We start from the raw sequence: 17,807 nt of genomic DNA, 5'->3' as shown, positions 1-17,807 counted from the left end.
CTGATTTTGTAGGGATTCTTTTTTTTTTTTCACAACATAAACTTTTAAAGAATTTTCAAATCCTCAAAGCGCCTAAAAGTTAGCTTCATACAAGTTAGTTGTACATAGTACTAGCTCCGTTAAAAAATAGATAAAAGATACAAAACACAAGTCGCAAGCTCTGCCAAAACTCTAGCAGCTCTCGCTCTGATTGGTCCAAACGTTCCACGCCATGCATATTACAGACGTTAATCTGGTGGGAGGAGCTTGCCCATATTGAGGAAGTAAATGCAGAAGTGAACTTTTTTTTTTGGGCCCATGTGCCAATGAGGACAGGCCTCTGAAAACAATACGGCGCCATCTTGGATTCATCTTCCAGATTTTATTATAGTTCTATGATTTATATATATTTAGTCTATGTCCCACATTGGACTTATCTCCATGGAGACCACCAGGCCAAGTTGCAAGTCAGATCTGTGGAGGCACCGGGTGCACCTTTAAGTAGGGTGTTTGTGCAAGTCATGTAGGAGTGTCCCCTATCTCATCTAGACACGCTGAGTTGAAGACCTGGCTCTGATCTATGAAAAGAATGGAGCTCTCATCACCCCATAGTCTAGACTGTCAGGTTTAGGGCCTCTCTGAGCAGAGTTCAGATGGTGCACTGGTCTTTTGGATGAGATATAGCAGCTGAAGTCAAAACTGCATTATAAAGTGCTGCCATGTACTCAACTGATTTTAATAAAATGAACCTCCAAATGAAGGAGTGTCATGATAAATACTACACTGACTTATCGTTCAATACACAGATGATAGATGGAACAATTATTTTTTGCAGTTCAATATTAATCATGGATACTTTTTCTTTCAGTGTACCCACGGTCATGGAAATCCTGGAAAAGTTATAGAAACTGAAAATTTAATTTTCCAGGCCTGGAAAAGTTGTAGAATTTTGTAAATTCAATTAAAGTTCTGGAAAAGTCATGGAATTGTAGTACCTCTTTCATGCAACTACAACGTTCTTTTAAGTTCTCATTAGAGTATTATGATGATTTCCGAACGTCTGCGCATTTTGTTTAAAGGGACAGTTCAGAATTTTGGACATAGGACCTCATTTTCTAGTTAACCAGAGTGTTGGAGACGTGTGGAGACACTTTTTTAAATATTCCATCCAGTCCTTGTATTTGCAGAGGTCGCTGGTGCTAGACTAGTGCATGTCAATGGCCATAGTTATCCTGCCACTAAAAACAGTCTTACAACTCCACAAAACACCTGAAGAAAATCTATTATTATGCCAGACTGTTGATGTAAATGTCTGTATTGATAGAATAATTTTAGAAGTAAAGCTGAAGGATTTATGTCTGGGCAGCAGCAGTGAGTTGTGCTTCCTGATAGAAAATTCGGCAGCGGCGGACTGATATATGAGAAAATAGTCCCTCAACATGCAACTATTTGTGCAATGCAAGGTTAGTTTTATTTCAAAGATTATTCTATCAACACAGACATTCACATCGACAGTAGTAGATAATAGATTTTCTTCAGGTGTTTTGTGGAGTGGGTAAGACTGTTTCTAGTGGCAGGATAACTATGGCCATTGACATGCACTAGTCTAGCACCAGCGACCTCTGCAAATACAAGGACTGGATGGAATATTTTAAAAAGTGTCTCCACACGTCTCCAACACTCTGGCTCATTAGGAAATGAGGTTCCTATGTCCAAAATTCTGAACTGACCCTTTAAATGAGACGACAATACATGCACTGAAAATATTTTGAATGTTAAAAAACTATAATACCAAACCATAAGGTGAGCGGAAAGGGTTAACATTTCATATTTAGCCCTAAAGGTTTGATCAATTCTACACATTGTATGGTGTCGTACAGTCATGGAAAATTCACTTTAGGTTATGAAAAAGTCATGGAAAGGTTTTGAAATTTTGTCAGTCAATTTTGTTTTGTGTATTTTTATGTACTACAATGACTTCAATGACTTAATGTAGATACAAAATAACTACTAAAATGTTTTATTCTTTTTCTTGCAGCTTATGTTTTTTTTTTTTAGCAATATTGTACATTTAGAATAGTTTTTGTGGAGGATTTTGCTCTACTGTTTGGTTTTAATATTATCATTTATCGTCTATATTTACTTCAGGAACACTAGTACATCACACTTCACTACAGTCGTCTTTTAAAATGAGTTTTGTCAATATGTATTTTTGTTCCATGTAGTCACCTCTCGACAGTGTTTCATCCACACATTGTTATTCACAGTTGCTCCTCCGTCCTGTCCCTCTGGTCAGGCTGCAGTACACAGTCTTGTTGTTGTGGTGCTCTCGCAGATGTGTCCAGCAGACTGAGACAGGGAGCTCCTCCTGCTCCTCCCCCAGGCCCCGGCCCCTGGCCCCGGGCCCCTGTACATGAAAGAGACGCACCGGGCCGGACAGACCCAGACACAACACCACTCACTCACAACAGAGCGCTCTGCAGGCTCCACAGCGGGTCTGGAATGTGCCCTGAGCGCACACACGGGCTGGGCTCAGAACACTGGGTACATCTACAGGACCAGTCCAAACCAGATAAGAAACACAGTCACTACATCTGATTATCAGCGTAAGTTTACAGCAGAAGAGAAATCTGATCAGCAAAACACCTGGAGATATGTGTCAGCTAAAGCCACACCGTGTAACTTTCTTAAAACCACACTTTGGAACACTCTCCAGGAAAAAAAAATATTACTATCGGAACTTCTAAATGCTCTTAATGTATGGTTTAATATTGCTTAATTATTACTGTTCTTGTCTCTTTTAATCACTCGGCCTCGAAACTTGACATTTTAAGACAGGGGTGTCAAACTCATTTTGTTCCGGGGGCCGTATCCTACCGACTTTGATCTCAAAGGGGCCGGATCAGAACTCATGTCATATAAACCCCAAAAATAACAATAAGTTCAAATATTTGTGCAGAGAAACACAAATCTATTACAGAAATCTTTTTTAATTGATGAACTCTTTCTTTTACAAAATATTATAATATTATGAACAACCTGAAACTTTAAGAAAAATACAATTTCAACACAATGTTTTAACATTAACTTGTATAAATAGGAATAACTAAAATTTTTCTTGTAAAATCCTGCACTCGGCTCCACTTTTCTCATGTTGGATATTTTATTGATGAGGGTGTCACGGTCAACAGTCAAAACGATCGTCCTTTAAGAGCGTTTGGAAAGAGACAAGTCTTCATTTGTGCTGCTCTGGTGGGAGGGGCCACGTACAGAGGCGCTGGAGACGCTGCTATGATAAGCACCGCAGAAAATAAACAATATTTTAATAAAAAATATAATTAAAATATTTTAGTAGAAAATCAGATGAGGGCCAGATTAAAGGTCTTGGAGGGCCGGATCTGGCCCCCGGGCCGCATGTTTGACACCTGTGTTTTAAGACATACTGTGGAATATTTTAGCCAAAAGAACAGTATTTCCATGGAAACAAGCAGGAGCAGGCCCTCCTCCAGAGACATGACCTGCAGTAACTTTGCTCTATATTTGGCTAAAACTGTTACACTGTGGTTTACATAAATGAATTTTTGTTGTGTTTGGAAGAGAAAGTATAATGAATTTTAAAATATCCCTTTCAATCTTTAACATTTTGCCTTTGATTTTTGTCTTTACCACATTATTTTGCCTCTGCACAGATATCAAATGTAAGAAATCAGATCACGCACATCAGATGGCATTTCGGTAATCTGATAACTCCAGAAATCAGATCATGTTCAGATTTGTGATGTGCGGAGCTACAGACTAGACTCTCAGTGTTAGAAGAGCATAGAACACCAGGCTCATTCATTCACAGCTTTATTATTTACACCAGTAATATTCATTATACACAAGAACTGCGTGTTCGTTGTTCAAACATCTACAAGTCAGAATTAGGACAAATAAATACAACATCCACATCATTATTGTACTGTTCAATACTAAAGGAGACATATTATGCAAAATCAACATTTAACCACGTTCTATCAGTGTTCCATCGTCGTTTGCTTACTCAGAGTTTACTTTCGAGTGACTGAAACATGTTTGACTAATTCTGTATTGTCCTGCATTTGAGGCTTGGGTGCTCAGAAAATCTCCTTTCTCACCTACCCCCTATCTCCTCCCACTTCTCTGTACATGTAGGGTTCAAATGAGTCACACAGGCTGGGTCCAAATGTCCACACTATTCCCTGTATTGTTTGAGGGTTGCACATTTTTAGTGGTATCTGAATGTCTAGTGAAATAGCGCACTCAAAATTATCCACAATGCACCTTGAAAATTACTGTCCGGTCATTAAACCAAACAACATAGACCACAATGCATTGCGAAAGTCGGATAAACAACAGTGGACAGACACAGGTGTTTAACTGGATTCAATATGTGTCTATTTGAATGAGGCACTGGTTTAATTATGCACTGTTGATCCTGATTATGAATAAAAGACTCATAAATAAACTGCTGCTGTGTAAAGTAAGCATTAGCTGCTTACTTTTAGCCCGATTCATCAGCCGGTTTCACTTCGTGGAAACCGTCTGACCTCGCAGCATTAGGATTCGTTCGCTCGACGGTAGGCGGGTAGTTTTTAAAAAAAAAATTTATTTAACCAATCACTGCTGTTTGATCGTGATGTATGTAATGTGCCAAATCCCATAGGAAGAAGGGCAATAATGTCTTTCCCCTTGATAAAATTCAACAAACATTCTCTTTGTTCCGGCTTTAAATCCTGGATCTTGGGAATCGTTGCCAACACAGAATATGTCTTTGTCTACATCCATCTCGACCGCTTTGTTTACAAGTGCCTACATCAGACAGGCGCATGAATTTGACGTCAGGGCTTCACAGCTCTTTGTTGATTGGCCGGTGTGCGGTCTACAACTTCCGGGGCTCCTGCAAACCGTCTCGTGTATTCTGATTCCTGACCTAGTCGCTGGAGAGAAATGAAATTGAGCGGAGGCAGTAGGTGGTGCCAGACTGGCTAGCTTACCTTTGCTTTGGCTGATAAAAGAGCAATAATTTCACCATCACAGACAAAAACTGAACAAGATCCACCTTGACAAAAAGTTATATGAGTATTATTATTACGTTCATAAATACTTGTGTGTCAATAAAATCTGATCATTATTTATTGCAGAAATGAATTTTTATCTGAGTTTAGCATTTTTATTTTTTTTTCTCATAGATGCCAGAGCCACCTAGCCAGGCTGACGCCGCCTAGTGCCTCCACTCAATTTAATTTCTCTCCAGCGACAAGGTCAGGAATCGGAATAAACTCGACAGTTTGCAAAAACCCTGGAAGTGCAAGTTCGGGCACCAGCCAATCAGTGAAGAGCCATACATTCTGTGTTGGCAACGATTCCCTAGATCGAGGATTTAAAGCCCGAACAAAGAGAATGTTTGATGAATTTTATCAAAGGGAAAATCACTATTGCCCTTCTTCCTACGGGATTTGGCGCATTACATACGTCACGACCAAACAGCAGCGATTGGGTAAATAAAAAAATTTACCCGCCTACCGTTGAACGAACAAATCCTAATGATGCGAGGTCAGACGGTTTCCACGAAGTGAAACCGTCTGATGAATCAGGCTAATAGTCACCTGAATGTAGTGAGCTTTATAGTGCTATGTAGTGTTTGAGGGGCTAGTGTGGACATTCGGACACAGACTCTGAGTGATACACACAGGGTTCAAAGTCATTGGAAATGCTTGGATTGTCACTAGGACAATTCTCATTCTAGTATTGAATATCAGCGCAGATACTGAAAACTTTGCTGGATCGGACATCAGCTTCTACACATTAGTTTAATCGATATCCTGACTGGACATATAAATAGATGAATTATGATAATGTACTGTTCGTAGTTGACCCAGAAAGTGTTTGAATTTTTATATAAAGAAAGTTTTGCATTACTTCAGAGATAAATAACAGCTATAAACACATTTCAGTTTTGTCTTATTATTTGAGTGTAAAGAAAATAAATGCTGTTCTGTACTGGTATCGTTTGATATCGATTTTCGGCGGATACTTAAAGCTATAGTATCAAAATCAGAATTAAAAAAACTGGATCGGTGCATCCCTAAAGTCAGTGGACCCATTTGTATGTAAAGAAATTACCTGCATATGTTTCCAGTTCAGTTCTATGTAGATCAAAAAACAAAAACAAAGCGCATAATATGTCCTCTTTAAGTCAATACAAGTCAAATTTCCAAACATGATCGCAGACAGTTCCATTATACTACAAATTCCACTAAAAGTTCAATAGTATTCTCTAAATATTGATTTGAGATAATATATATTTCTCTATTATATTTCCTTTGTAAATAAGAGCTTATAAGAGTGATTGACAGGACGTGGACATGTTCTGTATGGCTTATGCGGTGGTGATACAGTAGCCGACGACCGACCTCACATGAAACACTTAAAAACGGAGCTTATTGTGTAGTAGTTTAGCTTAGAACCTGTTGTTTGTGCCAATGTTATGCGAGTTTGGTGCTGGCATGAAACTGGTGTAGGTACAGTGTCAACTCAGCCTGGAAAAACTTCTCGGGTTCGCTAAACATCGCATTTTGAGGATATCGCGAACTAACTTGCAATTTTTCTGGCAAATATTGCGATTGAGATTAGATTTGCAATTTAAATAAATGCTTGTTATTGCTTTGTCAGGAATGTCCCAGTATGGCATTAAACTTATCCATCTTGCATTTACACAATAACATGGGTTTTTATTTATTTAAAAACTTGCATTCTTACTGTGAGTGGGCTTGCCTATCCACAGATCTGACTTGATTTTCAAAATAAAATTCAAAATAACATCATTTTTTGATAGTTGGTAGTAATAAAACTGTGAAACGAGTGCGTAATCATGGACAATTGTTTTGCAGAGACTATTTATGACTGAAGTGTGAGTCAATATGTGTTGTGTTTTGGACATTTTAAGCAGCTTTTCTGTATTTTACCTAAACAAATGGACAATGTATGCTTCTCTTTACTGTTGACAGGTATCAGATTGGTTAAAAATAGGGACACCTGAGATATTTCTTGTATAAAACTGGGACAAATCACTGGTTTTGGATAAATCCACTGGGACTGTTTACCCAACTGTGGCATCAGTTGTCTACATAGAGATAAATAACTTAGGGTGACCATATTTCCATTTATGAAAACCCGGACACCTCACTGGGGGTGGGGAGTCTCACCTCGCAACCTGTGCACATGGCCTGACACTTGTCTCGACCAGGACAAAAAAATGAAGAATTTCTTGTACGAGTCATCGTTAAATGCACATTTGCACTTCAGCATGTTGCAGGCTGACCGACTGTTTGTGTCTGCTCGCTCCCTCTGAGTTACAGAGAGCTACGAGAGACGCTCAGCTTAATGGCCCCAATGAACGATAATGAAAACCCGGACATTCCATCACCAGGACAGGACGTGAAAAACGGGGAAAAACAGACGTTTGGTCACCCTAAATAAGTAATGCCATACTATGAAACATTCCAGACAACATCTCCGAAAGACTGAAATATGAACTATATAAGAATCACATTTCAGAACATGATTGTACAGATGTAATCTACAGGGAAGCGGTTTTGCAAATTTATTATTTATTCGTTATTCAAATTGCGATTTTGAATGTGGCTAATACATTTGTATTTTATGATTATAAAATGTTTTATTCTATCAAATTTGTTGATCTTTGGTAGTCAGATCTGCGGTGGACCTGACTATGGTGGAACTTGAAGGGCCAAATTTTGGAAACACGCACCTGAATTTAAAAGATGTGCACCAAAAATCCCAAACACAACAGCAAATGTCACTATGGAAGAGGTAGAACCAATGTGCTTCTCTCTCTGATTGGTTTACTTAATTTGTTTTCCATCAAATTACTACTATTACTACTACTACTACTACTACTACTAGTACATTATCATTATTACTATCAAACTGTTATTGGTATTTGTGATAATAGTAGTAGTAGTAGTAGTAGTTTCTGTTGTGTGCTTTCAGGGCTACTATACATTTTGTCTTTTGTTGACATTTTTGCATTAACGGGAGGAACAGCCAATCAGACTGCACCTCTGGTTTTTGTATCCAATCATATTACGCAGCGTAACCAGGAGCCAAACCGGAGTAGCTTTATCAGGCCGAGTGGACAGAGTACACAGTATGTATACTAATGCTAATGTTGCCCTGACAGTGCCCTCTGAGGAGAGCACGTACCTGAAGAGTGTGAGCTGGAGGTCCTGAGCCAATCTGAGCAGAGGCGGGTGGGTAGCAGTCAGGCACTTCTCTCTGTAATATTTACTGTACTTTTACTTGTACTTGAGTTAAAGTAAAAAGTAAAAAAAGTGAAGCTTCAACTGGGATTGATCCTGATCTAGTCCTGATTCAGATCTGGTTTAATTAGCATGAACGCAACCTAAGATTTACTTTTTATTTTTCTGTGGCTAGACCAGATTTTTCACTTTCTTTTATATTTTTTGTCTTTCTGATCACATCAATCAGACTTAAACATTAAAAGGTTTCTCAATACAAGTGCTTCAGTTGAATTTTCTGTATTTTCACAAGTATGTTTTACTTTTTTAGGGAGTGCCTCAGATCTCCTTTTTTCATCCAGTAAGTCATTTGCCCACTTGAGATCTCCGAAGAGCACCTGATCTCTTATTATTTACTTCAGCGGTGATCCAGTGAGCACTCTAATTACAATTTACGTCTTTGCATTATGTTTTATTTTTACTTGAATCACTATTTCTAATTAATGCTCATCGGTACACTTCATCCGTACACTATTTTTTTTTGTATTTAAGATGTTCAGGCTCCTCTTCAGAAGGAATTTTCATTTTGATGGCACTGGCTTGAGGAACTAGAATTCATCCTACTGAGAGTTGAAGGGACAGATCGGAATTTTGGACATAGTGAGCCAGAGTGTTGGAGATGTGTAGAGACACTTTTAAAAAAAATATTCCATCCAGTCCTTGTATTTGCAGAGGTCACTGGTGCTAGACTAGTGCATGTCAATGGCCATAGTTATCCTGCCACTAAAAACAACTATGAATGAACATGAATCGTCGCATGTTGAGGGACTATTTTCTTAGCAGCAACGGAATTTTATTTTGCCAGTAAGACAGGTGCTAGGTGATATCAGTCTGCCGCTGCCAAACTTTCTATCAGGAGGTTCAACTCGCTGCTGCTGCTCAGACATAAATCCTTCAAATGTAAGGTTGGTTTTACTTCTAAAATTATTCTATCTACACAGACATTGACATCGACAGTCTGGTGTAATAATAGATTTGCTTCGGGTGTATTGTCTAGTGGGTAAGAGTGTTTTTAGTGGCAGGATAACTATGGCCATTGACATGCACTAGCCTAGCACCAGTGACCTCTGCAAATACAAGAACTGGATGGAATATTTTAAAAACTGTCTCCACACGTCTCCAACACTTTGGCTACATTTACACTGAAACAAATCACCGTATCACCGTATTGGAAAAGATCTGCATCCAGACACGTCGTTTCTGTGTCCGCAAGCCTTCCCTATCCACACAGCTTTGAGCATATTTGTTTATATTTTACAGAAACAAAACTTAAAACCGCATGGCTAATTTGCAGAAACTAAGCGCTCAAAAAACAGTTCGCTGACGCGGTTCAGCTTCTGTCCGATTTAGAGACATGACTCAGTGGATTATATGGGTTCTTTCTTTGACAGAGGGGTGTTCCGTTGATGGTGAGTCTGTTCTGTGCATCTATCGCGCTGGAGATGGTTCATGTTAAACTTTTCAGAGATTATACGTCTGCAGGTCGTACACACAGACCGTATATATGAATGGACATATATTCTAGCCTCTTAGCGTTTTGACGTGAATTACTTGACCTATGTCAGCATATCAGCATTTTCAGAAGTCCACACAGTGCCAGATCAGATCCATACTCAGATGAATTTGAGGGAGCTGGCGGCACCAGATCGTTCTGTCTCTGGAGCCGTTTTCAATCGGATTAGTGTGGACGAACACTGCATCCGCAACGAAAACGACTCAAATACGTACTAGTGTGAAAGCGGCCTCTGGCTAAGTAGGAAATGAGGTCCTATGTCCAAAATTCCAGACTGTCCCTTTAAGAAATGGGTTTTAGAGTGAAACTGCCCAGCCCTTCTTCATTAGCTAATATCACTATGCCCCTATTGTGTATTGTGTAGTTAACTCAGAGTTGGATAAATCTTTGTGCTTCTCGCCAGTACCATCAAACTGAAAAATGGCTTCTGGATGGAGTTGAAAAGTCCAGATAACCAATGTTGAAACCTTCTCTACTTTGAACCACTTCTGGACGAATGCGGGATTACACCATCTGCTTATAATGAACTTAATACTTGAGTAAGAGTACTTTGAAACATCATTATCTTAACTGAATGACATCATATGCGTACCCTACCCACCTCTGCTCCTGGTCCTTTCTACAGTCCGGTTGAACCTACTGAGCAGCAGGGAACTCTTTGAGAAAGTGGCAGGTATTCTTGTGCACCACCTCGCGCAGCTTCCTTACCCTCCTGCTGCTCGACGCGCTGACGAAGCTGTCCGGCTGCAGCACCGCCATGCCATTGTGGACGTCCCCCATGATGATGATCGCAGTGTCCGCTACCGTGATGTTCGGACAGGGGCAATTCCAGTTCACATTTAGCAACGTCACTTCTAGAGGCTCTTTTCCGAAAAACCTCAGCCCCATCTTGTCGTCTTTCAGGATCTCGTCTACGGTGACCAGCGCGTGCCCCGATTCCTGCTCTTCCGTCAACTCCGTCACGCGTCCTAGGATCACGAAATCGCTCTTACAGAAGCTGGCTATCATCTTACCGCGCGGTTTACACATCTTGCAGTTGTGGTTTTTCGGGAACGGGCAGGACTCTTCGCACACCTCCTTGGACTCGAAGTTGTTCTCGTTTCCACCGCATCCACCGTAAACGAACGACTGGCATTTCTTGAGGACGCTACTGTACGCCCATCGAGGTTCGTAGGACTTGCAGGGACCCTGGAGGCTAGGCAGGCTGCACGGTGCCGCCAGCTCGCCCCCGCAGGACAGCATGCAAGCTTCGTACGTGTCGAAATGGTTGCGGTTTTTGTTGCACTGGCTGTAGGTGAATGGGAAGCAGTTGTTCCGCTTCGATTCGTAATACCAGCTCATTGTATCCTCCCCGCAGTGATCGGTATCCGGCGACTTCAGGCATTCCTCGGCGGGGAACGGTAGATTCGTGGTGTTGACTCTCGGTTCTTTCTTGATGACCGCCAGAGGGAAGTGGGCCGACGCAGTGCCCCCTACGTTCTTAGCGGTGCAGGTGTAGATGCCGGCGTCTTGAAGCTGCGCGTTGTAGATGACCAGCTGGCCGATGTTGGTGACCACGGTGTTGCCCCTGACGTGGTTGGGACGGAGGACGGTGTTGTCACGGCCCTTGATCTGCTTCTCCCACGTGATGTCGGGGTGGGGCTTGCCGGACACCTCGCACAGGAAGCTGGCAGTGTCGCCCACGAACACGGTCTGGCGGATGACGGGACTGTGGATGGCGGGCGGCTGGATGTCCGCGGGGAGGGTGGTTTGCAGGGCGGTGGTGGGGTGGAGGGTGGTCTCGTCAGGTAGGGGACTGGTGTTGGGCCAGGTCAGGTGGAATCTGTGGGGGCAGAGAGAGAGGCAAATCAGGTAAGTGTCTCCAAATGAGCGGTGTGCTTCAGGTTTGGGGTCATAAAGGCGCGGCGGAGTAACGAGTGGAGTTTGCACGTTCTCCCTGTGTATGGGTAGATAAACTCTAAACACTTTGGTTTCCCCCATCAACTCAAAACATGCACAGTAGATCAAATCCTCCAGCTAAGGTAGTCCTGACCAAGACTAGTTCAAGACCTGGAGATGGGTCCCTTGGGTCCCACTGCTCCTGACAGGTTTAACCCAGTTGCATTGAAAGATGGGTCAAATGCAATGGACCAACCAAAGGCCAAGGGAGGTAAAGAGGAGCAAATTTCACATCTACTGATTAAGAACATCAAACAAACTTACAGATGGCAGTTTTAACCTTAACCCCTTAAACAAAAGTCACTTTTCCTGATGTGGGGTGCTTTATAACTTAAATATAATTTGACAAACATGCATTTTCTGAGCTACGACTCCTATCCATTGATCTGACCTATAATTTTTTTGATGGAGTCATAATTTTAATGCTGCTAGCCACTTAGTCACTTTAGTCTCAAGTCTGTTTTATTGGTCTGTTTTACTGTCTGTCTGTGTACCCCTAGTGGGTCTGCACAAGTTTTTATTGTATATATGTTGTAGCTAGTAGTTGATAGTACTTTTACTTTTATGATATTGTTGTATTTTATTATACTGTGCTGTGTGCACTTTGAAGGAGCAGCTCTGCATCTTATAATACTGTGTATAATGACAATAAAGGCTTTCTATTCTATGTGCAAGTGGCAGGCCCTCTACCAAAAAAGTTACACAGTCAGAATTTAAGGCCAATGCACACTGGAGGTGGATGGATAAATACAACATAGATCTGTTTTATTCCACATTGTGGAATATTCAAAACTAAGCCAAAACATTTCCATGTCAGATGCAAGTATAGAGATGTTTATTTTGGTCAGTATGGCAGTTTTCTAAGTTTTCTGTACTCTAGCTCACTTTGGAGCTTTCATATTTAAGGGTCCAGTGAGGTAATGGGCAACAATCATGATGAAGATGAAATATTTGCACATTTGTATCCCGGACGAGCCAGAAGCCCCATGCAGCCCCATGCAGAGTTACCTGTCAGCAGCAGAGTAAGAGCTAAAGTACTTAACATGTTACCTGCAGGTGACCTCAGTGATAGAGATACCCTTGGAGCAGGCCTCGGCGTCCATGTAGCACTTGTTGTAGTAGGTCATTCCGTCGGACGCACACGTGAAGTGGGGCTCCCTCTCACAGCGGTCTCTGCACTTACACACGGGCTGTCCGTCCCAGATGTCGCACTCGGAGCCCTGCTGGGAGCACATGAACTTGTCGCAGGTGGCCCCCTTCGGCATTCCAATGGGGCCCTTGTTGCCTTTGACATCGATGTAGCGCGCCGCCACACAGCTTTTGTTTCCGCACACATTGGGACAGCACTTCTCAAAAGACTCACAGTCCTGCAGACGGGAATAAGAAACACAAGTTTTATTACAGGATTTAAGTTTAACAGTGTGAAGAAAGTTACTCTCTACTCACACAACAAAGAATAACACAGAACACAGATTTCATATCAGGTTCACAGTACAGCGTTTGGGGCTAATAACCATAAGGGATAATAACAAAAAAACACTTAAAAAAACAAACAAAACTCAATGCACATGTTTAAAGCTCTATGTAACTTTTCAAAAGGAGATTCAATTGGAATGTACAGTATGGTTTCCATCTACCTCCATGGAGACAAGTTACAGGTCAGATCTGTGGAGAGGTGACCCCAGCCTACACACAATAAGAATGCATGACAACTGTAAAGTATTGCAAAAGAAAAACATGTAATGCCATTTTACAGAAAATTCTAGGCAAAGCAGTAACATCTCCATGGAGACAAGCAGGTAGCAGACTCTCCACCAGAAAAGTTACATAATAAACCTTTAAGCACATAGCATATACTGTATAAAATGATCAAATTAGGACTGTCAAAAATGAAATACCCAGATATTATTCAATACAAAACTAATATCAAAGCTACTACACTAGATGCTTATATAGTATACTTAAGTGTTGATACTGCAATGCAGAAAAAAAACACATAAAAAACAAAGATGGACCTTTTCTTAATAGTCAGGTATAATAGTCTTTTTTTACTATAGTCTTCTATATTAGAACTAGTTTAAGATCACAAGGAAATCAAGAAACACGATTTTGTGAATAAAATTATATTCTGTCAGATGGAAAAGTGTAGGTTATCAAAGTTACTAGTTCGAAAATTGTTGTAGCAGCAGAAAACGCGCAACAAGTCCACAACTACCTTTTAATAGAGCCTACATTTTGCAGCAGCAAGTACTTCTGCGAATAAAAAATGTAATATTTTACTCGTAGCCATGGTGCAAACGGCGTTACGGGACTATTTTCTCTTACCATAAATACTGCAGCCTCGCAGAAGACACATTTTGTTAATTAAATGAATGACATATCTAATCTGTCTCAAGTAATGGTCTAAGCATGACTGAAGAAAAGAACACGTGGTGCACAGAGATGGTCCCTGCGCGTATAAAACGTAAAAGTCCACTTTGTGTCAGCTTTGGTTCGAACCCAAATTCACCCAAACAGCCGAACCCACCTGATCAGACTCGCACTCTCGCATGCAGGTGCTCATCGCGTCCACCCACAAGTTCGGATTGAGTTCGTTCGGACACAGACCCGCGTGGGAATACACCAGTTTGGGCACCTGACCCAGCGGCATCGGTCTGACCCGCCGGGTGTTCCACAAGAGCAGCCCCGAGACGAACCAAATCCACCGGGGGAACAGCATCCACCACATGTCCGCAGCGGAGCAGACGCGACAGGCGAGTAGACTCCGGGGAAGTGCGGAGGGGAGAGTGGAGAGGGAATTCCCAAGCGGCGCAGGGATGAGAGGGGAGCGGTAGGCAGGCAGTGCACAGAGTTGGATAGCGGTGGGAAAACAAAGTGTGCAGATGTCAGTGCGGGAGGTACAGTGAGCGGGCTACAGTCACGAGCGGCTTCTGTCAATGGAGAGGCGCGCAGGAGCGAGAGGAGCTGCTCGGCCACCTGTGCGTGCGTGCGCGCCTTAACCCTTCACTTCCAGCGGGCTACTGCCAAGTACAGAGTTACTGTGGACACGACTGTAAGCTTATAACGAGAACTGCATGATGAACCAGCAAGATGAACGTGTCAAAAAGCATATTGGAGATTCTTAGCGACGTGTGTAATTTTACGCACAATAAATAAAAACTGCAAAACTTCCACACGTTCAAAACATTTCATCGGACCAACACTGCGACAGATTCGCGTGTAATAAAGCTTAAAATATTAGGCAAATATTACTCTGAGTAAGCCCAGTTTAACGAAAATCCATAAATGTTGAGCCTTCATGATCTCGTTTGAGCCAGATCATCTCCCCACAGATCTGACCTGTAATGGCACGGCTGCGTCACCCTCTTATAAGTTTGATATGACATTGTGGAGCAATCCAGGAAACGCAGTGACATCTCATCTCCATGGGGCAAGCAGATGGCAGAGCCTGGACCAGAAAAGTTTCATAGAGCTCCAGTAAACGGCCTCAGTGTATTTACCAAAATCTCTTTCAGAGTTATGAACCCAAAGCGCTGTCCTCAAACTCACTCTTAAACTCTATACAAACATTATGACATGCTCTCATTAGGCCGATACTGATGATTCAAGCCCCATCTGGTTTGGCCACAGAGTCCCTTCTCTAATTTTAATGTTATATCTTTTATTTGGGTCACACAAAGCCATCTTTGTCCCACTATAAGGGCCTGAGCTTATATATAAATCATATTGTATTGTGGTGGTCCCAGTGTGTACCTCCCATGCTGGATCCCTGCTGAGGAGGGGCCCAGTGCTCCGGGCACAGCCAGGACTATAGTCTGCTGTTCTGTCTGTAACCCCACCCCACCCCCACTGCAAAATATACACACTACCATGTTATATAGTCTTTATTATTAGAAAAGACATTCTTGTACCTTCAGAGGGAAGTATAACATCAGTGTTGTTATTTAGAGTAAAAGTATGAACAAAGTTGTATAATTCAAGTAGTATTTAAAGGTACACTTTGTAACTTTTCTGGGAGGGGTTGACCACTTGCTGGTTTCCATGGAAATGTTAACGCCCTGTCTGGATTTTTTCACCGTACTTGACTATTTCAACAGATAAGTAGACTTGGTAATGTTACCAAACAATACACAGAGTAAGTAACTCTCTTATTGCAGCGCTAAACTTAAATATAAACTAATCTGTAGTATTGGTGTATAAACATGCAGTCTTATGTTCTCTCCACAGATCTGACCTGTAACTTGGCCTGGTGGCATTGTCTGACTGTTTCCATGGAGATGGATAAGCCTTGTTTTCATTGTTTTGCTTTGAAGCACAGTCTAAAGTGACCTGTACCAACCTGGGCATCACAGCTGGTTTAAGAGGTGAAATGCAGATCACAAGAGGTTCTGTCCTTCAGAGGTCTTCAGGCTCTTGTGCTGTAGCTGAGGAGGTGTAGCCAAGCTGGCACCACCTAGTGCCTCCACTCAATTTCATTTCTCTCCAGCAACTAGGTCAGGAATTAGAATATACTAGATGAGAACCCTGGAAGTTGTAGACTGCACCCCGGCCAATCAAAAAAAGAGTTGTGAAGCCATGATGTTAAACTCAAGCACCTGGGTTCCTTTTGTACAGCACAACAGTAAACAAAGCGTGGATATAGACAAAGACATACATTCTGTGTTGGCAACGATTCCCGAGATCGAGGATTTAAAGCTGGAACAAAGAATGTTTGGTGAATTTTATCAAGGAGAAAGACGTTATTGCTCCTCTTCCTATGGGATTTGGCGCATTACATACTTCCCGACCAAGTAGCAGCGATTGGTGAAATAAAAAAGTACCCACCTACCGTTGAGCAAACGAACCTTAATGCTGCGAAGTCAGATGGTTTCCACAAAGTGAAACTGGCTGATGAATCAGGCTGGAGAAGGTGCTACACACCTCAAACAGGTGATCAAACAAGAGCGAGCTCAGGCAGAAACATTGTCTCACAGCACCACAAACTGAACGTCTTTATAAACTGCTGAGATTGCTTCAGGATGAAAAAGTATCACTCAGGTGTGATTTCAAAACAAACATGGCAACACTGACAAACGTACAAACGGCCTATTTTAGATGAAATACAGACTATTCTGTTTTTGAAAGAGGGAAGTGCTTTGTGCATGAGTAAGACGCCAACTGGATTTAGTTAGAGTTTGATTTGTAGGCTTGTTGTGATGTTGTCAGTGTAAAATATTTATTTGAATGCTTTGATCATTGACTCCAAACATTTTCAGACAGAGCCATCCCAGACTGATGTGTAGAACTCTATTCAGAGTGCTACAATCTGGTGAGAGCCAGATTACTGCCCTAACCTATAAAATAAATGAGACAAATATGTAAAAAATGGTGCAAAAAACAGTGCAAAAAAATCATCATGACTTCCTCACACTGGGAAGAATAACTTAACTGCATCAAGTGGGAGTAAAAAGTATTCCTTCTGAAAAATGACCTTACATTTAATAACTTGCTGTACCTGAGCAGCGTAAATGTAAATGTGTTTATCCATGTGATAGTGGATATTGTGTACGCTGACCCTGCTCCCCCTCCCTCCCTTGTCCCCTCCCTCTGGCCCACATTCCCAGCAGCAGTGCCCCGGCTCTAGGCTCTGGTTCCTGGGCTGTGGGGCGGTCGCGGCGGGGGGCAGTCTGCGTGCCCTCCTTGTGTATTGTTCCCAAACAGACCTTGAATTTGACCTTCTGCGAGCGCGGCAGACTCCACTTCAAAACAAATTGACAACTTATGTGACATCTGTATGGCGCTGTTGGTTTAGCAGATCCAGAACACATGGAGGGTGTGATGACTGGAGAGCCTTGTTTTGGTTAAGTCTGGATTCTGCGCCAAAAATCACTATTTAGATTTTAGCAATCTGAGCCAGCCCTATGGTCATCAGGGATAGGCACAATAAAAGCTCATTTATCTAATAAAAATGTTCATGTTTTCATTTTAGTTCTGCTCAGGGACACGCCACCTGCTTGTCTCCAGTGTGATCTTTTTCTGCTTTAACTAGAATGTTC

General features: G+C 41.8%; 1 protein-coding gene across 1 annotated transcript; it reads right to left on the bottom strand.

Annotated features, from left to right (window-relative positions):
- Positions 1–9,539: 9,539 nt before the first annotated feature.
- On the bottom strand, positions 9,540–14,500 carry wfikkn2a (info WAP, follistatin/kazal, immunoglobulin, kunitz and netrin domain containing 2a). Its single transcript, XM_055152798.1, has 3 exons — positions 14,300–14,500; positions 12,823–13,139; positions 9,540–11,656 (listed from the first exon to the last, which is right to left on the bottom strand). The coding sequence occupies exons 1-3, from the start codon at positions 14,498–14,500 to the stop codon at positions 10,471–10,473; spliced, it is 1,704 nt and encodes a 567-aa protein (XP_055008773.1). The 3' UTR covers positions 9,540–10,470.
- Positions 14,501–17,807: the final 3,307 nt, after the last annotated feature.

This window comes from Boleophthalmus pectinirostris, unplaced genomic scaffold (assembly GCF_026225935.1).
Source record: "Boleophthalmus pectinirostris isolate CB_2022bp ecotype Guang Dong unplaced genomic scaffold, ASM2622593v1 HiC_scaffold_17, whole genome shotgun sequence".
Classification (NCBI taxonomy): Eukaryota; Metazoa; Chordata; class Actinopteri; order Gobiiformes; family Gobiidae; genus Boleophthalmus; species Boleophthalmus pectinirostris.
The sequence above is the reverse complement of the archived record's forward strand: the minus strand, read 5'-3'. Positions and strand labels throughout refer to the sequence as shown.

Bases quoted from the DNA above. Each gene is read 5' to 3' on its own strand.
- wfikkn2a (XM_055152798.1), bottom strand. From the start codon at position 14,500: ATGTGGTGGATGCTGTTCCCCCGGTGGATTTGGTTCGTCTCGGGGCTG. The intron at 13,140-14,299 runs GTGGGTTCGGCT...TCCCGTCTGCAG, and splicing joins GAGAGTGCGAGTCTGATCAG to GACTGTGAGTCTTTTGAGAA. The intron at 11,657-12,822 runs GTAACATGTTAA...CTGCCCCCACAG, and splicing joins ATCACTGAGGTCACCTGCAG to ATTCCACCTGACCTGGCCCA.